The sequence below is a fragment of the Suillus paluster genome (assembly GCF_016628075.1).
Source record: "Suillus paluster strain FC165 chromosome Unknown EDB91scaffold_42, whole genome shotgun sequence".
Lineage (NCBI taxonomy): Eukaryota > Fungi > Basidiomycota > Agaricomycetes > Boletales > Suillaceae > Suillus > Suillus paluster.
The window spans coordinates 28,664-53,913 of NW_024537602.1; the positions used below are offsets into that span (position 1 = coordinate 28,664).

At 47.9% G+C, this 25,250-nt stretch overlaps 6 protein-coding genes across 6 annotated transcripts; 3 read left to right on the top strand and 3 right to left on the bottom strand.

Annotated features, from left to right (window-relative positions):
- Positions 1-5,026: 5,026 nt before the first annotated feature.
- Positions 5,027-7,059, top strand: EDB91DRAFT_1238175 (uncharacterized protein; the record flags this gene model as incomplete). Its single annotated transcript, XM_041321681.1, has 6 exons — positions 5,027-5,328; positions 5,382-5,392; positions 5,420-5,569; positions 5,799-6,018; positions 6,068-6,405; positions 6,455-7,059. 6 exons carry the CDS (start codon positions 5,027-5,029, stop codon positions 7,057-7,059), a joined length of 1,626 nt encoding a protein of 541 aa, XP_041175278.1.
- A 2,435-nt stretch (positions 7,060-9,494) lies between these two features.
- EDB91DRAFT_1014781 (uncharacterized protein) lies at positions 9,495-10,405 on the top strand (the record flags this gene model as incomplete). The annotated part of the gene is made up of 5 exons (XM_041312474.1): positions 9,495-9,618; positions 9,668-9,906; positions 9,940-10,126; positions 10,172-10,252; positions 10,311-10,405. Coding segments are annotated over 5 exons (726 nt in total), but the record flags the coding sequence as incomplete, so codon positions are not given.
- A 3,802-nt stretch (positions 10,406-14,207) lies between these two features.
- Positions 14,208-14,684, bottom strand: EDB91DRAFT_1250301 (uncharacterized protein; the record flags this gene model as incomplete). Its single annotated transcript, XM_041323208.1, has 1 exon — positions 14,208-14,684. The coding sequence occupies one exon, from the start codon at positions 14,682-14,684 to the stop codon at positions 14,208-14,210; it is 477 nt and encodes a 158-aa protein (XP_041175280.1).
- Positions 14,685-15,439: 755 nt separating this feature from the next.
- Positions 15,440-16,432, bottom strand: EDB91DRAFT_549383 (uncharacterized protein). The gene is made up of 4 exons (XM_041327675.1): positions 16,423-16,432; positions 16,031-16,373; positions 15,857-15,976; positions 15,440-15,807 (listed from the first exon to the last, which is right to left on the bottom strand). The coding sequence occupies exons 2-4, from the start codon at positions 16,112-16,114 to the stop codon at positions 15,475-15,477; spliced, it is 537 nt and encodes a 178-aa protein (XP_041175281.1). The 5' UTR covers positions 16,115-16,373; positions 16,423-16,432; the 3' UTR covers positions 15,440-15,474.
- Positions 16,433-17,712: 1,280 nt separating this feature from the next.
- Positions 17,713-18,348, bottom strand: EDB91DRAFT_1083588 (uncharacterized protein; the record flags this gene model as incomplete). The annotated part of the gene is made up of 4 exons (XM_041315643.1): positions 17,713-17,822; positions 17,882-17,915; positions 17,969-18,196; positions 18,334-18,348. 4 exons carry the CDS (start codon positions 18,346-18,348, stop codon positions 17,713-17,715), a joined length of 387 nt encoding a protein of 128 aa, XP_041175282.1.
- Positions 18,349-20,021: 1,673 nt separating this feature from the next.
- Positions 20,022-24,614, top strand: EDB91DRAFT_1348200 (uncharacterized protein; the record flags this gene model as incomplete). Its single annotated transcript, XM_041325955.1, has 15 exons — positions 20,022-20,080; positions 20,135-20,266; positions 20,319-20,882; positions 20,945-21,174; positions 21,222-21,417; positions 21,454-21,947; positions 21,993-22,095; positions 22,171-22,190; positions 22,247-22,463; positions 22,514-22,882; positions 22,967-23,320; positions 23,381-23,751; positions 23,798-24,250; positions 24,301-24,399; positions 24,453-24,614. Exons 2-15 carry the CDS (start codon positions 20,221-20,223, stop codon positions 24,612-24,614), a joined length of 3,678 nt encoding a protein of 1,225 aa, XP_041175283.1. The 5' UTR covers positions 20,022-20,080; positions 20,135-20,220.
- Positions 24,615-25,250: the final 636 nt, after the last annotated feature.

The following is a 25,250-nucleotide window of genomic DNA, read 5'->3' on the forward strand; positions in this document are numbered from 1 at the left end:
CTGAAAATTGAGCTAGCACTGTACAAAGAATGTGCGGAGTTTTTGGGGCTCAGTACCATCAAAGGTATCTGGCTCCCAGACTTTGATTCTGGAATCTTCGGAGCTCGTTGTACAACAGCTGTTGCGGGCAAGATTGTTGATGGCTTCCAATAGTCGGAGGAACACGCGGTCTTGTGGGTTAAGGCCATTGTTAGATACCGTGCCGGCTCAAGAAGCAGAGGGGTCGGGGCTTGGCTTCAGCTCTTGCGCTGTGCCCTTAGCTGAGTACGTGCCCTGAATTTGAAGCGGGTCCGACATTGTCCGACGATAGGACAAGTGGTCCGCTTAGGTCCACTTTGAGGGTCGAGAGGTAAGTGCTACTAGCAGGCGGGCTGACTAGGAGTGGAGCAGAGGAGGCGGAGGATAATGTGGAGGGTGGAAAGGAGCAGGGGGAATACTTGATAGAAGTGGGGAAGGTGGAGGATAGTGCGGAGGGCGGAAAGGAGCAGGGGGAATACTTGATAGGGGTGGGGAAGTAAGGAGAAGACTTAGAGCATGGCTCTAAGTCGGAGCAGAGGGTCAGAGGTGACAACAAGATGAAACTTGTGTCCAGAGGAGGCAAGGTCCTACTGAGAATTCTCACAAGTAGTAACTGCAAGAAGACAAGGAATATTAAGACTGGGGAAAATATCTAAGTACAGGATATGTTATATACTTCTAAGTATGAGGCAGTGGTCAAGATAACTATGTTGTAAAGCTGTTAAGACCGTGCTCAGGGGTAAAGCGGAGTCTGGGGGGCTTGGCTTCAGCTTGTACACTGCGCCCCTTACCCGAGTACATGCCCCTAATTTCGGAATGTAGTCCAACATGAATTCTATGGATTCCGACAGGACATCGGAACGTGGGTCTTCTGAAGGAGGACCGATGGACTACTAGGTGAGCGCAGGAAAGTCGGGCGGGGGTTGTTCCGGCCCGACAGTGAGGAAGCGGGAGACTACTGCAGTCGAAAACAATAGTAGAAGCGGAGCAGAAGGAACTTGCTTTGGACGAAGTCCGACGCAGAGCAGAATGGAGGGGACAGCTGCGAGAGTGTGGGGTCATTTCCGGACGTATGGGGAAGTTGGAGGAGTGGAGGGACGGAGAGACGGAACGGGGGAGGGAACGGGGGAACGGGGGGGGGAACGTGGGGGGAACGGGGAAAGGGGAAACGGAGGAACGGGGGAACGGTGGTTAAGGGGAAAGGTGGAACGGGGGAACGGTGGAACGGGGGAACGGGGAACGGGAAAGGGGGAACGGGTGGGTGGGGGGGAACGAGGGGAACGGGGAACGGGGGAACGGGGGATTGGAGGGTGGATGACCTAGGGAGTCAATCCCCTAGGCCAGCTAACAGGAGTTGACTAGGATCAGGCCCAAGTCAAAGAACAGAAGAGCAGGGCTTAGAAAAGGTAATATTCAGACTGAGTATCTACAGACAAATGTACATATGTTTATATACCTAAGTGATGAGCATAGCATAGCAGAAGGCTATGTGCTGAGTGTACAGGTTTACCAGAGCATGACTGAGACATAAGAGAATAAGGCTCGGAGAACAGTATGTATGCAACGGATCAATAATTGCTAGGGTATAGGAATTACTGGTGATCTGAAAAGCGGAACTATGATACTAAATGAAGATAGGACCAGTTGAGTGGTTCCTAGTCTAGGAGTGGACTGGTGACACGGTCGGACGGACTAATAGTTGGGTGGGGTAATACAAGCAGAACTGAAGGACCCCCGCGCGGGTTGGAAAAGTGGAGGGAGTAGAAGTAGGATCGGGCGGACTGATAGGGCAGAGGAGCGGAACCCCAGATAGGGTCGGATGGAAGGGGTATGGGGTCGGAGGACATAGGGGTAGTGTCAGAAGAGCGGAACAGGGTCGGGCAGAGGTAGCAGGGCTAATCCTGCTGAGATGCACTCCGTGCATTGTTGGAGAAGGAGGAATGGAGCGGATGGGGAAACAGGTGGTCAGACCACCAGTAGGGATGCTTATAGGTGGTACTGGGGGTACTTGGATCTGGTATATGACAAAAGCTATGTACCAAGGATATAATTTGCAAGTACTTTCACAGGCGAAGACATAAGTCGGAGCGGATATCAATATGTACGCGTTGGATCAGTGATAGGGCGGTAAGAGGAATTACTGGTGATCTGGAAGTAAGGGTCTATGTACCAAAGGGGAAAGTATATATCTAAAAGGGGAAAGTGGTTCCAGTTGAATGGAGACATTATGGAAGGGGACCGGTTGGGCAGTCAAGCAGAAGCATAGGAGCAGAATGCGGACTGTGATTGGATGGAGCAGAGGTGGTCGGAAAGCGGAGCGGATATTAATATCGGAGCGGTCAGATCAGGTATATGACAGCCATCGTCATCATTGTTATCTGGACCATTATCTGGATCATTATCTGGATCACCTCTGAAGTCATCTGGTGGGTTCCTGCCAGGAGTTCCATCATCATCACCATCTCCATTGAAATCTTTGTCATCCGGAGGACCTCCAGCAGGGGTTTGTGTTGGGGTTTCCAGATGGTCACAATTGACGAGTTGGGAAATGCTTTGAGCTGTACTGTGCATGCTAGTGTGGCACTGGGAGAAGCTGGTGAAGGTGTTTACTACTGGTGCGGGGTTGGACCAGGTTGTAGATAGTCCGGCTGCTGCAAGATTACTATGAGTTGTAGGGGCCATAGGAATAGGGGTTAGTATACTTGGTAAGGTGTGAGTTTGAATATACTGTTAAAGTCATACTCAAGGGAAAGACAACTCAAAGGGCTTTGACTTCAGCTTGTGCACTGTGCCGCTTACCCAAGTACGTGCCCTTAATTTCTGAGGGTCAGAGGGGAAGTCCGACAGAAGTCCGGAGAAGTCTGGAGGTTGGATGTAGGGGGAGTTCAGCGGAACTCCAGAAGACTATGAGAGAACAGAGTAAGGCTACTATGGACAAGTCTGGAGTAGAAGCAGAACAGAGTTTAGACTACCCTAAGGTAGAGCCGGAGATTTAGTCCTAAGGTTTAACCCTAAGACTCGGAGGTAGACAAGAGATGAGACTCAAGTCTGGAGAAGCAGGAATGAGCAGAACTAAGATGATATTCAAACTAAGGAGTACCAGAGTACTACAGGAGTTTATATACTGTAGGTATCATGTAAGTAAATCAGTCAGCAAAGTAAGGGCTATGTACAAAGCATGTGGAAAGTCTATTAGTAAGTATATAACAGATCAAAGCAGTGAAGTTGAAAATGAAGTACAAACAGATGGATCAGTAAGCATAGCGGAAAGAGCATAACTCACCTGGGTAACACCTATTCTCACGCTTATTAGTAACGAATATAGCATAGCATGTATGTTACTAACAAGGGGGGAAAAGCTCTGTCGCAGCACTTCAGCAATACCCGCAGCACTCAGCAGTCCCTTGGGTAAAATAAATAGGGCAGGAATATTCAGATATGATAAGGGAATTATCTAGTCTTATCTACTGATTAGATTGGTCACGCTATCTATTTGTCATCCCCCAGATAGGAACAATTGATACCACTACACCTCCGGACACTTCCCACGCCGTTCTCTCTCAACCTCAATGTCGTCAACAACGATGAGCTCAATATCTCCCTTGTCCCTAGCTCAAATCCCATCGCTCTTTCAGTGTTTGTGCTCCTGGTGGATGCCTGATCCCACCGCTGACCTCCCCCACGATCTCACACCCCTCCCTTGTGCGCTATGTCGCCTGGCGACCTCGTGTTGATCGGCCTTACGTCTGCCTGCAACATGCACTTTTTTATCCCTTTCCCCCGTGTACAACATTCACCACCACCACCATGGGTCCCACAAGAAAACGGATGTCGACGTCGTCAAGGGTTACTATGACTCTTCTCGATAGTAGCTCCACGACAGTGCGCACCACCAGATCATCACTCACTCAGATATGCCAGCAGCGGCTTCTCAGAGCAGACCAAGAACGCCACACTCGAGGTACGTTTAATATTCTCACAAAGGTTCATTGCTCACTATGATTAGAAAAAGCCCGACGCATGCAAGAATTGCTTGCTGAAGCTCAGTTGGAAGCTGGGCGTGAAAACATCGATAGTGTTGACTTTGGAGAAAACGCATTCGATACCAGTGATTACGTAGATGTTCCTGACGACGACACTGACGAGCCTGTTGGTGGCCCCCTTCTATCCGAATTTTTCAAGACATTCTCACAAGAACAGCAAGTCAATGTTTTTTTTTCGTTATTCAGGTATCTAATGTACATTGATAGGGAGCCTGGTGTCTACAGGCGCGTTGATGTGCGGACCAGAGCACAGCGTCACCAGTGTGCTTATAATGCTTGGAAGGACCAGATGCCCGCCCTTGTGGATGCTTACTTGGCGTGGAAGCATAATGCGCCCAGCGATGATGGCAATACTGTGGCGCCTAACATATTCCATGTCGACATTGTCGGAATTGCAGGTAAGCCGATTCTTTTTTTAATATAAGGCCCTGAGTTACTAACCAACATCAAAAGACTTCGAACGTGCTGTCGCCATTCAACAACATACTGATGAACTCGCCAACACAGCTCTTCTTCGTGCGGGACTTATCGGATGCTCCCCACTACAGCCGTCTATTGCTATTCGCATAGAATGTCTTGAACTATATCATCAACTACGACAACGCCAGTCCTCACTCAGTATCCAAGCCATTACCAAAGTGCTGTGCACGCTTCACAATGTAAGATTCGAAGGCTATTTTATATTATTATTTCAGGCTCACTTACTGCACAGGTAACATATTTTCGACAGCGTCGTGAGCAATTTTCCAATGCTTTCGACATCTATTTGCAAATCTTGGGGCAAGTTCGGAGTCATGTTAACCGCCTCCTGGGCAGGGACCCTGACCAGTGGCAGTTGAATGGTGCTTGCCCTTCTTGCACGTTCAGGGCAAGTACTTTTCTATCAAGATCATAATTTGAATTGATCGCGTACAAACATTTAGCAACTGGACGAACCAACATTATCGTTGGCGCGCCTCCATGCCATGGATGGTAATTTTTCGGCGAAGCGATTGGACGGTTCTGGATCTGCAGATCCAAGAATATTCCGGAGCCGATATTTCATTTCCGAGGCACAAGTTGATCAATTCAAGGCTGATGTTCAACGTCACTCTGGTGGACGCTCTGTGGCAGACTCGACAACAGGTGCCTGCACAGAAAACTGGACCGCAGCAAAGTCTTTCGAAAAGAACAAAATCACTGTGTTCGATCAGACTGGGATTTTTCTTCTGGCATGTCGTCATGGGATCATTGAGGTCGTAAGTGAGATGAAGCGCAGTGGTGAACTGTAAGCTTTGATTTATTGCATTACTCATCACTTAACTAACTGTTTGTTGATAGCGCAAAGTATGGTCTAGCCATTGTTGATTGACTGCTAGATGTCTGCGGTGCTGACCAAGCAATTGGACATGACATCGCTTGCTCGTCCCGAAAAACAATCGCATCAAGCTCCATTGGAGCCAAGGCGGCCGAACTCAAATTACAGGTTGTCGTAAATGCATTCCATGGGTTTTCCCATGACCACCGTTGTCAACTGCAAAATCACCCCTTATATTTGAATGGCCTAGGCCTCGAAGACCTTGAAACTTGCGAGCGTATCTTTGTGAGCTCGAACAACGCTGCAGTACTAATCAGACACGCATCACCCTTCCATTGGATGCAATATCTCGACCTTCATTTCGATCAGTGGGACGTGGACAGGTATACCGAGCTGAGTATGTGTATCATTACAAATCATGGCATCTCTGACTGTTTTAGGTGCTTTTTTATATAATAATTATGTCCAAGCGCTTCAGATTATCAAGACCAACATGCCCTTGCTTGACGAGTTTAAGCGTGTTCAGAATATCATTGACCTGGACTTCGTAAATTGGCGAAATGAGGAGTATGAGTACCTCAGTCAAGTTGCCGTGGAACCTGCTTCGGATGCCGTTGCGGTCGCTTATGTGGAACAGCTGGAGAAACTTCGATTTGCAGAGTTCGTCTCTGCACCTTGTTATTTACTTATGTCTCATCATGTGTTTTAGAGAGAATTATGGCAATGCCACATCTATACCCTTTCTGACGTACACTCCTGCCAATTTCACCAATACCTCCGGTCTCAATTCCAATGCACGCAACACTTCCAAGGCCTTTGAAACTGACTATGCCTCTGCGCTACGCAAGTACGAGCTTCAATTGAACGTCGTTGAAAATTTCGAGCAGCATCATGGCATCCGAGAGCGGTGGACACCGCACCACCCAGACTATGTGAAAGCAGCGCAATATTCCCAGGAAAGGCAATTTATTCGGTTGGTTGAAGAGTTGGAGGGTTTGGTTGTTCGGCGTCTTTTCGAGATGTCAAAAGCCAATCTCGCTGGCACAGGTAGGTGCTTATATCTCGAGATAAGCGGTGTAATTCATGGGCTGCATAGGTTACAAGATGCGGAAGTATATATCAAAGGCGATTACACGACGTTCTGCCGCCATCAGAACAGCCTTGGACAGGTACAACAAACTGGCGCCCTTACAAGATCCACCACGTCCTATCCTTGACTACTCCGAAGTGGTCGGATACGCTTGCCTTGGTGAATTCTCACTTTTAAAGCACTCACGCCATCAAATCCTCACCAAGCCATGGTCGGTATCTGCCAATCGTGAGATGGCTGCAAAGTACTTCAAGTTGGTGCGATCACATGAAGAGATTGTTCGCCTCAATGTCGAAATCAAGCGCTTACAGAGCTGGGTCGAGCACGAGGACAGGAGCATACTGAACGCCATTGATTCCCTTCTCGCTGATGACACAGAAGCTTTGCTTGTAGCTGAACTGAAGGAATTTCACGCCAAGCGCCACTGCATCAACACTAATCATCGCAAACACCTTCAAAAGATATACGCACTTGAGGGATATACAGGTGAAAGGGTGCAAACGATTGTTCACTCGACGGTGCCGGACGGAGACAAAGATGATGGGCAGGATGACGAAGTGAATGAGGAGGCAGTAAGGCTTGAGGATTTGGTGTCGCATCTCACATTGTAAATTTTGTACTATCAATTCCATACTTTCATTTGCTCCCTTAACGTTTAATGCCCATGGAAGCCAGCCAGCGTCAAGTTGTGGCACTCACATCGTTTGTACGATATTTGAAAGACGGCAGACAGCAGACGAGCCAGGTCCGCCAAACAACTGTTTCAATTGCATGTCCTGGCTGCTCATAGGCCGCACCCATGGAACTTCGAAGGAGCAGAGCCAGGTCCGCTAAACAACCATGTTTTCAATTACATGTCCCGGCTGCTTTATGGCTCAGCGCTCTGGTCTGTTAAACAACCATGTTTTCAATTAGTACATGTCCCAGCTGCTTTATGGCTGCTCTATTACTGTAAGTTAATCATGCTGTAATTACCATTATCTATACCGTCTTTTCTTCAGCTCTTTCTCACTATCCCCACAATGTTGTGCAACTCATCCAACCTCGAAGACTTCCCTGTCAAGCAAGATCCTACTACGAGCCATTTGGATTATCTTGATCTTCATGGTGAAATAGTAAGTCCGCCAATCTTTTGAGTCATTCAACTTGAACATGTTTTGCTTGAAGAAAGATAACTTTGAGATCAAACTAGCTGTCGCCTTCGAGTTCTTCAAAGTACCGGGTCACTTCTGCTCAAAGCCGGTAATGACGACTACCGTCTTATCTTCTTGCCCCCTGGAGAACCAGGCTGAGGTCGCAACTGGCCACAGTCATTCATGACATCTTGCTCCATCGGCTTGCTCCACTCATCCGTGAGCGCTGGTTCTGCTGGGATACAGTTGATCTGCCCGAAAAACAGCGTCAAAGTACGTATAGTTGATGTGGAGTTTTGTTTTGTTCTAATAGTCATGTTTCAGGGATAGCAGCATTGGACCAAAGTCATATCGCCCTCTCTGCGCATCATCAACATGATGGCTTCTTGTTTCCAAGTCCTTCAGACTCACTCAATCTTTCTTCTCTCAATCTTTCTCATGCTCATCAGCCTCACAACGACAGTCTCGCATCTTTTGCATCATCTCCATTGTTGTCCTCGTGGTCTGATGATATCGGCTCAGTGGGCTCAGTGGATACCACTTTCCTTACCTTTTCCGACCCAGCCTTCACTTCCACACCATTGCCTCAACTGCTGGCACTTCCTGCATCCACGGACTGCGATCTCACTGGAAATGATGTGTTAGCCAGTGGGATTACCAAGCGGCGCACTACAAGGGGTCTCAGAGTGACAGCCACTGTCGATTCATCAGAAGGTGCCCTTGTGTCCCCGCCTTCGCGGCCATTCATCTTAGCAAGGTGGTCTCCAAAACCAAATCAATCACCGGCTAAAGTCTCTGCTGCTGGTGTGAAGGGATCAGATAAACAGAAGGTGGGCGTCCTGACCCTAATGATAACTGACACTAACGAACAAAATGCTCAGACTGTTGATGATGTCTCAGCGACACCCACTGTTGATTCTGGTGTACCATCCGCAGGCACTCTCGTGTCCCCGCCTTCACTGGCCATTCATCTTAGCAAAGCGGTCTCCAAAAACAAATCAATCACCGGCTAAAGTCTCTGCTGCCGGTGCGAAGGGATCGGATAAACACAAGGTGGGTGTCCTAACCCTGGGAAGCACCCTAACGCCTACTGATGCTAATGAAAAAAATGCTTAGCCTGTCAGTACGACACGAGCACGAAATGCAGTGCAAATACAAACAACGCTGCACGGCCATGAAGACAGAGTTTCAGTAACGAACCATTTCTACCTTATGACATCCGATCCAGGCCCAGTTGGGCCAGCTCGCGACGCGGGATATGACCATATTTGTCATGAGATTTCCAGTGCACTTGCCGGTCTTACTCTTCACCACTCTACCATGGACGAGATCTGGCGCTGTATCCAACAGATTGAGGGGTACAAAGCTAACTGTTGGACGGCCATACTGATGAAGATGGATATCCCTGAAGATCGTTGTGGCAAACTCATCAGAATCATCAATAGCGCAAGTCATGACCGTCAGCTTCGTGAGTTGCCACTCGGAGTCTATTTCATTGAATGCCCACTCACATTCATTTAGTTTAGTTTCATTCTGGTGGTTCTGTTTACTCCGTCTTCACATATATTTCTAACGTTGTTTGTTTGTACTGCACATATTTCAAACTTTGTCCCTGGATCTGCCCAGTATAAAATACTCCTGCCTTACCATGTCTGTTGTGTCAGCATAAGCCCCCTGGACCATGGTTACTCGCCTGACCACTAAGATTCACCGAGCGTGTGCTCAACTAACGGCAGCTCAAAAGGCCCAACAGCGTGTCCATCAGGAACAGCTGGCAGATGACATCGACACTGCAAAACAGTCATATGAAACAGAGGCTGTTGAGATTGCGCAAAAACATGGCCGGTGAGCACCATTTCTTCTCCTCTGGAGTCCGAGCCGGTCCTTTCTCATTGTGGTCGATATTAATATTTTATATTAGTTCGCTCAAGTGGACGAGAAACCAATTGTTTCTCCGTAGTCGCATGTTGCAGCAGAATAGATGTGTGAACTCCTGGAATGCGTTTGTTAAAGCTCGACTTCAGGATGCAAATGAAGGTTAGTCTACAATTTTATGACGGAGTAAAAATAACAATCACATTTTTAGGACTAGGCAGAGGGGATCGCTTCAAACTTATGGTGTTCATTGCGCAAAACAAGGCGAGATTGCTGCGGGATTATGGAAGACTCACCGTCGCTGAAAAGAAAGGTTACAACATTCGTGTTCTTGAAGCTCGAGAAGCGAAGAACCATACCGCACGCGCAAACCCTAAAGCCGTCAAACACGATGTGAATGCTGCATTCACTTCAATGGATCGCGAGGTATGTTTTCATCTTGTAATTAGGGTTAACTAAAACTAACTAACTAACCTACCACAGTGGATGGCTCTTCATGCGCGCACCGGTATGGAAGGTTTTTACGTTGCTGTGCGTGGCGGAATCGAGGACCTTGCGGAGCTGAAAGTGTTTTTCACCAAGAAGTCTCAAAAGTTCGTTCAGGACGTACTAGGAATCGAGCCGCAGCACCTCGGACTCAAATTAGAAGCCTTCATTATTAGCAAGCTGGGTATGTCTTTCCCTTCAACACTGTATCCTACTAATTGTTCCAAAGACGAACGCGTGTCTCTCAACCGTGCACGGCCACTCAACAAACTCATCAGCGAATGTCGCGAGCTTATTCAAGCTGAGCTAGGTACACGTGCTTTGTGTTATCAAATCTTATTCCGTTACTAACATAAATCTTGATTAAGATTTCATTTTGATGGAGAAAAATGTGTCGAGCAAGGTTAAAATGAACTACACTAACTATGAGCGTGCTATCGTCGAACGTTATGGCATAGAGCTACACAACTGGCCTCTACCAGGGACAGTAAAAAATCCTTCTAAGGTGGGTGGAAGGGCACATGTTCAGACATTACTAGATGCTCTCAAATCCCATTCGTGCGAGTGGGTCTCGCTCTCGGAGGATGATCTTCGTGACAGGATGAAAAACAACCGAGTATGTCAGGCATGTGGAGAGCAAGTTTATGTGCCGAGGAAAGCAAGGGCACGTGCATCACTGCAGCACACGAGCAAAGAGACTGTTGACAGCAATGAGTCAAGCTCAAGCTCGAGTTCGGACGAAGATTAGTATCATATGTACCTTCTGTACACATTGACAATGACATGAATCACCGAGCGCAGCGCTCATTGGCTTTGAAAAATCGAATGTATGATGGGAATTATCACGGCGCGAGTACTGAGCTTCAGCAAGCAATTCTTGCATGCGTCGGGCTTTTTCTAATCATAGTGAGGAATGAACCTTTGTGAGAATATTAAACGTACCTCGAGCATGGCATTCTTGGTCTGCTCTGAGAAGCCGCTGCTGGCGAATCTGAGTGAGCGATGATCTGGTGGTGCGCACTGTCATGGAGCTACTATCGAGAAGAGTCATAGTAACCCTTGACTGATGTCGACATCCGTTTTCTTGTGGGACCCATGGTGGTGGTGGTGAATGTTGTACACGGGGGAAAGGGATAAAAAAGTGCATGTTGCAGGCAGACGTAAGGTCGAATCAACACGAGGTCGCCAGGCGCGACATAGCGCACAAGGGAGGGGTGTGAGATCACGGGGGAGGTCAGCAGTGGGATCGGGCATCCACCAGGAGCACAAACACCGAAAGAGCGATGGGATTTGAGCTAGGGACAAGGGAGATATCAAGCTCATCGTTGTTGATGACGTTGAGGTTGAGAGAGAACGGCATGGGAAGTGTCCGGAGGTGTAGTGGTATCAATTGTTCCTATCTGGGGGATGACAAATAGATAGCGTGACCAATCTAATCAGTAGATAAGACTAGATAATTCCCTTATCATATCTGAATATTCCCGCCCTATTTATTTTACCCAAGGGACTGCTGAGTGCTGCGGGTATTGCTGAAGTGCTGCGACAGAGCTTTTCCCCCCTTGTTAGTAACATACATGCTATGCTATATTCGTTACTAATAAGCGTGAGAATAGGTGTTACCCAGGTGGGTGGTTCGAAGGAGTCGCGTCTGGGACGAGCTGTGGACGGAAAATTCTGGGGACGGTCGGCGTAGGTAGAGCGGTCGAAAATGTAGTTTTGCTGAGCTTCCGAAGCGTCTCCTGCGGTGCGATCGCGCAGCAGAGAGCTTGCACGACATTTCGCCACCGTGCGGAGTCCTGGTAAGCGTTGCCGAGCGGGATTCGAAAGGACTGCAAATTTCTCACCTGAGGACCGTCAATTTTCCAGTCCGAACGTGCTGATCCCACGCGCACAAAGCATGCGGTTCTCCGCGAAATTCTGACAGCTGCAGCTTCGGGTCGAGAAATTGACGGTCCCAACTCCGCTCGGGTTTACAGTCCCAATGCCAGCAGCCACAAATTCGCGGCAACCGTCCTGGCAGCGTGCTCGCCTCGCCGGCACTTGCCATACATTCTCAGGCATTTTCTCGTGCTCATCCTGACCTCCGAGACACATTCTATTGAGTCTAGATACTTCATGAATATATCTTTTCGCCCATCTCAGGACTGTACATCCAGGACTGCAAACCCCACCAAAAGGACCGTCAAATTTTTATACGAAGTTCAATTCGGCAACCCGGCCTTGACTTAGTCACAGCAAGTCACACTCACGTGACATTGGATGGATTCGCATGAAGTCTACCTTACAATGCCAGCAGATTGCCACTTAAGTGCGTGCAACAAAATATCAACTTGCGAGCCAAGGTTAATGCCAGCTGGCAACAAGGACTGGTCAGCTGTCATAGTCTCCAGAAAGTCTGACATTGCGCAATCTTTTGAAAACATTATAAATCGATTATATTGGTCATTGTCGTCTGGTTGGAATTGACCTTCCTTCACCAAGGTGATATTTTGTCCCACGTCAAATCACCAATAGACTTGCAATGATAGACCTTGCTTCACAAGGTAGACTCGGATGTTGAGTGGCAATCTGCTGGCATTGCGGATATCATCTGTCGGGTTTTTCCTACGTGAATTTATGTCAGAACAATATTTAACACATAAAAGCAAGGCGACTTCCTACTGTCTCCTTCAAATTTATTTAATCTCACATCACATCCTCACAAACAATGCGTTTCTCCTGTGTCCTCGCCGTTGTTGCTGCTTTGACAGCATTGATATCTGCCAGTGACGCTGACAGTGAGAAATGTCCTGTCTTTTGCCACCATGACAGTGACTGCGCAGCCTGCCCCTGGGATACATATGAATGCGTGAGTATGAGTAGTTTGCGTCCTGGATTTAACTACATGGCTCACCGGCGTGGTAGGCCATCTTTATATGCTACGACTGAGTCAGTAGTAGTTTGTTGCTGAGTTTATTTCTTACGAATGGAGAGGCTCGGACTAGGAACGGGAAAGAGACTCAGCCTTGGGTCGAAAGACTAGTTTGACTACAGATCATACCTAGGAATGGGAAAGGATCAATAGAACGTAGAACCGTGATTAAGAGAGCTCATCTCAGTCTTAGATCAAAAGACTGAGGGAATTTATTCGAGAGGGAGAAGTATTAAAGCCGTGAGCACTGATTGGAACGGAGAATCTAAAGGTGAACATGTATGAGGCGTGTAATGAGGAGCGATTGCGTATGGGATGAGTACGTACTAAATCAACGTTGTGACAGTTGCCTTGATTGAGTGGCAAATTTAGCACCGATCACGATCGTCGACGAAGAGTCCAGACCTGCAATCGACAGGAGCTTTAATTTAGACATGGTATAGTGTCAGTACCATGCGTTCAAAGAATCCGAGGTAGCCCGTTGAATATCTGGCCATTCCATCTAAGATTTTACTAGTTATTGGGAAAAACTGGTAGGCGTTGATTGCAATGAGTTGTTTTTGTCGGCCTGTCCTACTAGCAACATCACCGCATAGAAGTTCAGAAGTATTAGTGCAGTGGCCACTGAGAGTTTGGATGGGTAAGTGGCCCTGCTGGTAAATATTGAAATCACCTATTGATGCTTGCCATACTGGTCTCTACAGGCAGAACTAATTTCCAGATGAATATTTGGCGTTCGCAAACTTTTGGGAGGCGATACCAGCTCGTCTCAAACGTCAATGCTGGTGAATGATAGACGATATTTAAAGACTGTGATACGCCGAATACACCACGACCGCTTGTCGAGGCTCCAAGGACATAAATGGGCGATGTCGAGCAGCTGCATATCCGTATTAGTTCCAGCCAAAAATGAGTAGAAGAAACATGCCATCATGTCTCTATAATGTGCTACCGAAATCAATGATGCAGCCTCTTGTGAACCGTGACTTCGTTCTTACACGTTAGGAAATATTGGCGAGGTATGCAATCTCCGAAATATCACTGGCAGCATGTAATTCGTTCGCCATAGGCTGCGGGATGCTACACATGCAGCCGTCAGATTGTCTCAAAAACACTTTGATCACGAGGTAGAGGGACACACGAAATTGATCATATGCCAATATGCATGAACACGATGCGCTGATCCAAGGGCACGGTTTTATCACCAGCCAATGAATGGACTGCTTTTGTGCAACGCTCAGGCAGCTCGTTTTGAATTCATTTTGCCATCCCCGCAAAAAAATCTTGTAGAATTCCGCGACCAAGCAGTGCACGGCCCTGTCGTTGACATTCCAAAATGTCCCAATGGCACTTTTCACCCTAGAAAACTGTAGGCCAGCCGCCAAGTGAATGACTTCGTCGGGAGTGTCGGCGACACCCACTGCAGTCTGAGAACCTGGAAGAAATACAAAAGATCCATGTGGCTGATATCTAGAAGTTCAAGTGGTTCGTCGCGCATGAGAAAAGCCGACTTGAAGGGTTCCACGAAATTTTGTTTCCCGTGATGTGCAGGAGGATTCTTAAGGAGGGAGTTGAGGTCTCTGAATTTCTTCATCAAAGCCGCTGCATGATCGCCGCGTTCCTGGAGAATGTCAATAGGCGCATGGAGTCGTGCCATCTGGGTCCAGATGAGAGTCATGCCTTGTTCCAGCAACTCTACAGCACGGCACACATCACCACGACGAAGAGCACATGATGCGGCATCAACTGCAAGTGTGCTTATGGAATCCTTCATACTTAGGGACTCCTTCATGGTATGGTGGCGTGATGACATCGAAGCTGTTGCAGACATGAGGCTAAGCGTCCAGAAGTTGCATGGAAGTTACATAAGCCTCGAGCTCGGTTCCATGTGTATGTTCATCAGCATAGTGAGCCCAGCATAGACTTTCGCGCATGTGGCCTAGCAGACCGCTAGGGACAACCAACATTTGCTGCTGCCTTGATACTGTCGGTATCTTCTCTAGTGTTACCAAGTCCTGATCGATGGAACAACATATAGACTCTAGATAGTAACTGACGGACCGTTATTTGACGAGGATCATGTTGTGGCGTTGACAGAGTCAATGCACAGCGGATATTCTCTAGCTGACTCGTGGTGGTCTTGGGCATTGCCTCGGTGCCCAAAGCTGTTGGAGAGTTCATTCGCAAGGTTATTCAACAATGCAGGCCGATCTGGGTGACCGAACTGAGTATAAATTGAGGTCTTGACCATTGCCTCGACGCTGGAAGCGAGTGAGCAGCAATGCACCTAGGTTGCTCAGTAATTGCCCTTGTCGAGCATGTACCGTGTAGTACCCTAGCGCATCAAAATGATATAACTTCATCTAGGGCATGGGGATCATCTCTATGCAGACACAACTTTGCTCGGCGAGCAAGTTCATACGGGGATCACGGAAGCATGGATGCAATAGGTCCTCCGCCCCGGATGTATTTGCATCAGTGCTTCTGGGAAAAGCGGAGGTTTCGATTGCAAATAGAGCTGCTCTGTATACGTGGCTGTCGGCAAGGGTAGCATTGCAAATTTCATTCAGTAACTCTCCAGCCGCACCAGCATCTGCTTGAAATCCCCGTGTCGCAAAGCATCACAACAGAGCAATGGCAAGATGGAGCTGGATGACGGGCCGGTCCGGATGACTGGTAGGACGTAACCGAAGGGCGTCTTGGAAGAGAGAGATGGGGATGTTGAGGTCGAGGTAGGTTCCATTAACCTGGAAACTGACGAACTTCGTGATAGCTAAATTTGGCAGTGCTGCAGGGCGGCAGGGACGATCAATGAGGCAGAGATCAGAGGTGCGTTCGAATTCCTTGATGGATCGGTCTAGATCCCTATAATCTTGTGTCCTGTGAAAGCGCACAAGAAGACGATGTCCTGCATCCGTCATGAGTCTCAATGCATGTGTGTCGCAGGATGTCGACTGCATATTATGAGTTCTCAGCATATGCAGAATGCATTGATCCACTCACAGGAACAATCGGGCAAAAAACCGTAGTGTCGTCTACATAAGAAACTTGCTGCTCCACAGTGGCAAAGAGCGAAGTACATGAGGATACGATATCGCCCGTACTTGGGCTGAAAGACGAAAGCTGGGTTATTTTGTTAGCATCCGACGGGCATGATTCACAACAGAAGTTACGAACGACGTGAATTTTTTCTGCGTTGCGTTCCAGTAATTCTCTAACGAGGATCTCGAATGTGCGGAGGTGTTCTCCATGACCGAGCATGGGTACCCAATTCAAATGAGGTATACAACTGGCTTGAACTCTAGAAGATGGCTTGTATGGACTAGAACTTTCTCAATACCTGCAGGGAAGACAAGAAGGATGACTTGCAGAAGTGTGTGGTCGTATCATTCGACGATGGCCTGATCTACAAGTACAGGTTTGTTGCTCGTCTGCCATTCAGTACCATCAGCTTGTACTGTCACGTGGAAGCCAACTGGCATCCATCGCAGACCCAGAGTAAGATCAGCTGTGAGAACGCCTTGGACAAAATGGTCAATACATGTTGAATAGAGATACATGGCACATACTAGTAACGACGACTTGTTGCACTCCACCGAGGTATGTATCTCCCGGGTCTTGGGGGCATTCTGTTTGGCTTAGCTCCTCTGCCAAGGGTGGAGGATCGTCACGAGGACCCATACAAAGTTTGACATCTGGTAAATGGAAGCTCAATGATAGGTACGAACTAAGATATGTGGCAGTAGTCGTGAAACACTGCAGTGTCTGCAAGATCTTGATGGGTTATAAAGGAGGGGGAACCACAGCATACACGTGGCACCTGGGCCGCAATACGATGTGCAGCGCCGATGTGTTGGAATGTCCTGGAGCCGGGGCCAACGGACAGAAGCAACTCGCAGCATAATGGACGTCAGAATTGTACAGCAGGGCCACGTTATAGGGCGCGAGGCTCAGCTGGGCATTCTAAACTTCCGAATACTGTGAGGCACCGCCTGAATATCACCACTGTCAGGTCTAAACCCCATCCCACTTTATCAGACAGTATGTACGCAAGAACTCACAGAACTGACAAGAACTCACTGTGCCATGCATGAATAATGCCCCCCTGGATAGACAAAGTTCGCCGCTCGGAAACCCGGACTCTTCAATGTGCACGGGTGAAGGCTGTTCTGCGGCATGGTTAGAGAGATATTCGAATTCGTGTTTTCGGCACGTCAAGACCTTCCAACTGTAACATTCACTTTCTAAGCCGTGAAATAGCAACGCTCAAATTCGGATCTCCGCATGGCCCATGAGCATCTCAAATTGAGTACTTCATGACGCAGTGCAACATTGGGGCTCGCTTCGTTATGTGACCGTTAACGGAGGGACCCCATACGCCGTACTAGCATTCAAGTTCAACTCCACGCAGTGCGAAAGTCTACCTGATAACCGCACGTTTATTACGGATGCTTGCCTCGTAACGGAATCGCACGAAATTCGACACCAGTCATATTCAAGTCCTAATGAGTCCAGACTTCCATTTGCTCGAGCAACGCGGACATTGATTGAGCGGACATAAGTGTGTTTTGGTTATCACTACTCGCATTGCTGGGACGCCACAAGGATCGTCGAACACAGAATGAGGTTCCTTCGGTGATGATAGAGATGTCGGAGTTTTTCCGGAATCTTAGGATCATCCTAGGGTGATGAGAAGAAGGTGCATGCTGTGGGTCCGTTGCTGTAACATGATGTCCGTTGCTGTAACATGATATCGTCAGTAACTGCCGCCTGTGAAATGAATCGCTCCAAACTCGTGATCCTCCGTCGTTTCCTCTCCATCTGCGCATCCGCATCTTCGCCAAACCAGCTCCGCACGCTCACGCTCCTCCTTTGATCTCATTCTTCATAATCCTGTCTAATCTCTGTTGCTGAGAGGCTTTCGGGGAGTCTTGTGTGTTGACGACGACGAGGGAGGGGGGGACTGAGTCTGTGTTTGTATTCGTCAATGATATTCGTCATTTTGTGGTTGAGTGAGGGAGAACGTACTAAAGACTTCCCAGCCTCTCTCGGTCTTGCGTGTCTATAATGTATGCTACGGCGTGACAGTTGTCGTCGTATCTATGTCAGATGGACTGGATAACGCGGTGTCCTCCGAGGTCGAAGAAGGTTAGGATACTCGATGGGAGTGATATCTTTCCCGCTGCACGAGGGTAAGCCGGGGTTATATGTGAATCCCTTATTCTGCCTCACAGTAGGTCCGATCTTAGACGGGTCAAGTCCAGGAGTCGAGTCTATCTTCTCCAGCAACGTATATCTCTTCTCAGCGCCGTGGACTCGCTTGAAGTGCAGGAGAGAAACGTACTGCACCGTTAAGTAATTATCACTCAATTTGAATGCACGGAAAGGACCGGGTATTACGGAAGCAATTCCGCATGCAATTCGACGACGATTCTCCAAATACTTATACCACCATCTAATGGGGTCGTGACAATGCAGACCAAAAATGCATCCATGACGAGTAAACTGTAAGCCAGATGCTTACAGATCGAGAGTCACGTTTCCGTTATAACACCTCGCTTGGCCTTGTTTATCGCAGACTCGGGTCTCTTACATACCATCATATTCATCAACAAAAGAGCCTGAACCGTATGTGTAAATATATGCTGCCCGAAGCATATATTCTTGTTGATGTTGCTCTTCTGTATCACGCTCAGAAATCCACGGTTTTGTTCTGTTAACTCTTGCCTGATTCGTTTATAGTGTTTCCCGCCATCACCCTGGCGGGCTTCCATAAACGACGCCTATGATAGGAGGAGTCGTAGGCTTCTATGTTCAAGCTTACAACAAAATTACAAAACTGCGTCGTAAGTACTTTCTAGTGTTTGAGATGTCCCCCATTCCAGGATCTCCATTGCTCGAGCGGCGCTGAAATTTGTTCAGAAGCAAGCACATTGAACAAACTACTAGTGACTCACGCGTCGTGCCATCAACCATACTGCACCCAACTGCACCACGATTCAGTCCTGCCACACGCATACAAAGAAGATCTACCACGCCAGTGAGTCATGTGGTTAAATCCAGGACGCAAACTGCTCATACTCACGCATGCATATATATCACTGCAGCCTCTGCAGTTTTTACTATGCTAGCAAACTTTAGGACAGCTTTCACTGGCAGCGTCACTGGCAGATATTGATGTTGTCAAAGCAGCAATAACGGCGAGGACAAAGGAGAAACGCATTGTTGGTGAGGATGTAGTATGGGATCAAATAAATCTGAAGGGGACAGTAGGAAGACGGCTTGCTTTTATGTGTTGGATGTTGTCCTGGCAGAGCTTCACGGTGATGTAGGAAGAACCCATTTACCTGAAAATACTAAATGATCGCACTGCCAGCAGATTGCCACCTAAGATATCGAGAACTTGGTTCATACGACATGGCCCTACGAGCACCCCTGAACCCGACAGACGGCTCAGATCTGTTGCTTTGGATTCTTTTTGAGTTACCTTCTCAACCGAGGTGTGCTGCAAGACCTTTAAGTTGGATTTCCAGTGTTCGTAGACATTCGCAATAAGTATTGTCCTGATACTTGCCAGCTGTCGACAACTACGTTTACCTGGGGTCCTATCCACGCACCGATCGACGACTCCTTTACCTCTCCCTGCAATTCCACTCGTAGTCCCTCACCCATTCCTCGAACAACACTTCCTCCGAGTCCTTGCGCGACGTAGGTCGCCCCAACGCACATGAAGTACCATGAGCTGGGAAGTGAGAGTGGAGGGTGTAAAATATTACTTGTGCCGGTGTTTAGAAGTTAACGGCGCCGTAGGACATTGACTGACAACTTGGGGGTCTTACGGATTCCTGTGCAGATGTCTAACATAGAGGATATTCTCTCAATAAACTGGATTTATGGGGGTTTTTTTTTTTTAAAAAAAAGAAGAAGATGCATGCCTTCGAATTCCATCCCATCCAGCTCCTCATTGTCCTTCCCTAGCGGTTTCTTCTGCAGCTTCTCCTGCTGGCTGCTGATCATCGCCTTCAGCATTGTCTCTGATTCGGCAGGAGCTTTTATACACAGTACACCGTCAGTCCTTCAGTCCTATGTGTTCAAAGAATGCGACGTAGCCGCTGGCACAGAGGACGGCAATGCAAACAATCGCTGTTAGAAATATGATCTCGATTCTCACCTCAGGCAACACTTTTCGGTACCTATAAAGGGTCTTACAGACCCGGTTACTATGTTGTGGGAAACCTATCTGCAAGACCCTTCCTCCCTCCATCTAAAAATAGCTTACAGGTAATTTTAGCTCCTTGCACCTACAGCGCCTCCTGCACTCGCATTTGTAGGCTCTGTAGGCTCTGTCTGTCCATTAGTAGGCTCCCATGATGTGCAGGGAGGATCACTTGGTAGGCCGAGGAGGCGTCCTTGGTAGGTATTCGCTTATATCAAACCAAGTAGTCCTAACTATGCTTGTCCCAAGTTCTTATCGCCATGACTCTAATGAACTCCTGCAATACTCACAAAGCTCAAATCGTATCTTCTGGCCTTGGACAACACTTCGTGAGCCCTAGGAAAGCGAGAGATAAGAGGAAGACTCAAGTCCTTGTCAAGCTGCCTGGCGCTGAGCTCAAGCGTCGTCGTTTACTTTCTCAAATGCAACGACTCATGGATCCTACATCCTCTAAACCAGGCCGTTCTCTTGGTACCACACTGGAGGGTCCCTCTGGTGAAGCAGACAATATAAATCTAACCAACGACTTCGATTTTGCAGGCGCTGAAGTTGAGACGGCACACGCAGTATCTTCTGATAGGCCCGCAGACTCGGAGACCAGTCCTTCCAAGCGGCGCACTCTTCCAGATAAATCAACGGGTACATTATATGCTAACTGGAAAAAGCTCATACCCACCCTCGTAGACCCGCAATTGAAGTATTATGCGCGCACTCTTGGCCAAGCCCTGGAGACAACTCACAATGTTATCTCTGCGTGTGGCACTCTGTCATGCGCTCAGAGAAGGACTAGTATATTGTGTCTATTCTTTGATAGTAAGTAGTACTTACACTAATGCCCTATCGCACAATCTAACGAGTGTGAAATACGCCAACAGGATTTATATCAATTGATGTACTAAGTTGTGAATGTTCCAGCCTTCCGCAGGTCCTTCTTCATCACGGGCTATTCCCTACCGCACCTTCACAACCTCGTATGGCGGTCTCCGTCGATCTATTGTCGTTTTATCGAGCGTTATTTGAGCGCTCTTGCGATGCCATCAACGCTCTCGCATCCGCGCTCAAAACTCACTATTTGTGCCGAGGGTTTCAAGTGACCGACTCACACGTAAGTCATATTTATGTATTGATTAATGCTACTAATGTAAATTGAAGGGTGACATTGTGCAGGAACCTTTTTGTCGTGGTTTAGGTTATGCCGTACAGTGGTATGATGTCCTCCAGGTCGAAATCGAGCGCCAGGTTGATGCAGTTCTCAAACAAAGTCGAGATCTTGTGGCCGGTCTTCAATCACCTCAACCACTCGCCTTAGCGCATGCAGAACATTCAGCTGAAATTGGCTTACACCATGGTCAATGTGCATCACTCCTCATCCAATGATGTCCAGCGTGTTTTGGTGGCGCGCTGTTTGGAAGACCCGTTGACCAAGGTGGCGACATACATGTTGCTACTGACGGGAATTTTCATCATCGCCACCGCCGATCTGCCGGCGACTGTCCTCCCTTTTATGAGCCCACCTACTTCCTTCCTAAAGGGTTCGTTGACGCGGTTGGGCGCAGAATTCACACACAACGTAAGCGACCTGCGAAGGTACACACACCCCTTGTCCCTGACAAGGCCATCGACTTGTGTGAGAACGCATATGAAGCTGCTGACGGAAAGAAGCAAAAAGCGGCGATGGACAGCTTTGATGACACGGGATTGATGGCCCTGATTTGCCGTCACGACATCCCACTTTTTTTTGTTAATATTGATTCCCCGGGCGAGCAACAGAAGTATCCGATTGCGCTGATCGAAAATTTGTTCACATTGCTCCCTCCTCAAGCAACAGTGGTGACGCTCTATGACGTCGGATGTGTTCTTGCGCGGACCCTTTCAAAAGTATGTACATGCTCTCAATTTCCTCCATTTTCTAATCATTTCCAGTTCGAGATCCTCCCCAAGGATACCTTATCACGTCTGCGCTTCATGACCACGGCGATGCACGCCTATGGTCACGAATGGGCATGTCAGTTGGCGTACAATCCTCGTATGTGCATTGGGCTAGGGTTATCTGATGGTGAGGGCACTGAACGGCTGTGGTCTCGGCTTGTTCGCTTGATAGGTGTCGAAAGGTCGTCATCAGTACATTATTTTGTTTGTATCCTACTGACATGTACTAATTGCCTTAATTCGTTTAGCGTCAGCGTCGTATCTGGTTAATCGACCGTCAAGCAACTGCGATAGGATCGGAAATGAAATCAGACCTGGGGGACTGGCTTAAACGCTGTCTCAAGCGGGGTGTCAAGGACCAGGGTTCTGCGGCGCTGGATGTCATCAACCGTTCCGAAACATCTGTGGAGGACCTACAAGCTCAGTGGGCTGACCAGCGGCAATCCCAACTCTCAATTCGTGCGCGTGAGTAGCCACATCATTTTTGTACTATCAGTAGTTAATTAAGACCTCAGACGCCCCCACCCGTCTGAAGAAAGAACTAGATACCGTCCTTACTTTACAGGCCGATCTGGATGTCTCGGATCGAGCCTTGCAGGCCACCAAGACTATGCTGGAGAAGGAGGCAGCATCGGATGACACTCTCGATGTCCTCGAGAGCCTACAGAGGGGCCATGATCGTCTCATGACGAAAGTTGAAGCGTTGTATGCTTCACTTAACGTCAATGACAGGTTTCCCGAGCTCGACGGCATCAATCTCAACTTTGTTCATGTCCTTCTCATGGCACGCGATCTCAAGATGAATATCCGAAAGTGTGCAATCACTAGTTTTTTCGAATGGGACAAATTGGATCGTGCAGTAGGCGGATCGCACCAAACATTAGGTAAGTCCTCACGCTAGACTATTCCTACATTCTAACTTTATTTTTCAGGGACGAAGCTTCACCAACATACTTGAAAGGCTATAGCCAAGTGTCAACCTGCGCTTATGATGGCAATCCGAAAGTTTAACTCTTACTGCGAACGGTTGGAGTCACTGTATGATCCTACTTGGACTATTCCCCTCCCTACCCCCCTTCCAACAAAATTAGCTGAACTACGTGGTGACCAGACATTAATGCAGGATGTCTGGGTCACGCCGTCAATGGGAGATGTGCCTTGCTGGTTGGAAGACGCGGACATCAGGGACGGAATTCGTGCCCTTCTCAAACGTGACCGGTGCCAGGAGGAGCAAAAACGCTTAGGCATGGAGGCTGACAATTTGTGCCGCTTCTTCGGAGAAGAGCTAACTGCACTGGAGCTCTCACTCCGATTGCCCAAAAGTAAGTTTGATTCTCGCTATTTATTCAAGGTCTCATTGATCCGGCCTTGCTCGTTTATAGATAAGCGCTTTCGTGTTCCATTGCAACAACAGCACTCACATTTTATCCGCCTTCAGACGCGATGGTCAAACTCGCTTGCACCATCGGCTCGGTTCACAAGCCGTGCAAAAGAGGCGCTAGACCGCGCTATAGCCTACTCTGGAGATCCTCAAGATACTGTTCTTAATTTGGCTAGCATAACAGTGCAGGACCCTGCTCCAGAAGATGAACCAGTTGTCCCTGAGGTGGATGACTTGGACTCGCAGCAGCTTGAGCCTGAGCAAGCTGCGCTTGCAGACATCCTGGAGGGTGATGTTGCCGGAGCGGAGTTTGATGAAGATCAGAACTTAATGTCCAATATGTGCGCTGACATTGTGTGGGATTCCCCAGAGGTACGTCAATGTCGTTGACAGGCCAAACATCACTAATATTTTGTAGGGTCTCCTGATTGATGATTTCCGCGCCCCATCTCAAGATTCGCATGTCATTGTGGCTGGACAGGTAGCGACACGAGTACGACCGTCGATGGGTGGATTCCCCCAACAAGTTTTTGAGCCGAGAGACATCTCATTTCTTGCTTCTCCGACAGCGTACCTGAACGATGTTTGTATCAACGGCTGTGCCATGCTTCTGCAGATAGATATCCCTAACCCCATTGTAGCTATCTTCTCCACGCACGATCTTCCTCGCATTCGCTACAATGCAGCCGATGATATCCTTTGGCGCAATACATCCTGGACACGCTATTGGGAGAAAGATGTGTGGATTATCCCAATTCATAGGCCAGCTAGTGTTGGCCATTGGGTTGCTTGTGTTATTTACTTGTCGAGAAAAGAAATCCATCTCTTTGATAGTCTCGCTGAACGAAAACCGTGGAAACACGACTTGAAAGTATGTTTATTTTGACTTACATGCGATCATGAGTTTGATATCTTTTACAGGACATCATGAAACTTGTTTGTCGGCTTCTGGTAGTCGCACATCAACGAGACAAGCAGGTACATATCGATCTGGATGGATGGGTGGCTCGGCCATTGACCGTGAGTTCAAGCGCATCTCTCATGTCTAAACCTCAATTTAACAATTCACGCAGGTCAAACCACTCCAGACTAACGGATATGACTGCGGAGTATGGATATTAGCAGCCATGATTGCTGTCCTATGTGGACGACACATTACGCGACTACAAGAGGAGGAAATGAGCGACTTGAGATATTACCTACGTGCTCGTGTACTTTCTATACCTGCCTTCTAGCACGCATCAATGTACAGTACCCTAGACCTACGAATTTTGACCATTGGCGAGCAATCTGAGCACCTATACTTCGTCTTCTCCCTACCATCATTGAGCTTGAGGTTACCGCTGAGGACAAATCATGGCGCATCAGACAGGCTATCATAGAATGGCATATCTCTGAAATGCCGGCCATATAAAGACTTGCAATATTATGTACATACTCGTGTGCTTTCCTTACCAGTAGACTAGGATCTGCATTAATTCTAAGTTTTTGACTCGGATTAGCGCAGCCTGTCTGCTAACTTGAAGGACATATCATGGTGTGCTGCTACCATATTTGAACACCAAAGACACATCACAACATGTCAGACAGGCTATCACAGACTGTATGATGAGTTCTATATGCATAGTAGATGTATTGAAGAGCTGTCAACAAAGAACGCTTGTGTAGTTAGATTGACATGCTGCAAATGCCTTCCACTGGCACTACCATTTTTAATCTAACTTCGGCGTGTCCAAGTCAGACGGCGCTCTGTCGCATGCAACTCAGTAAGTGTCATTAATATCGAACTCCTACTTATTGAAAAGACTTCTCCCTGCCATCATTGAGCTGCCAGAGGACCAGTCCTACTAACACATCAAACAGGTTATCAT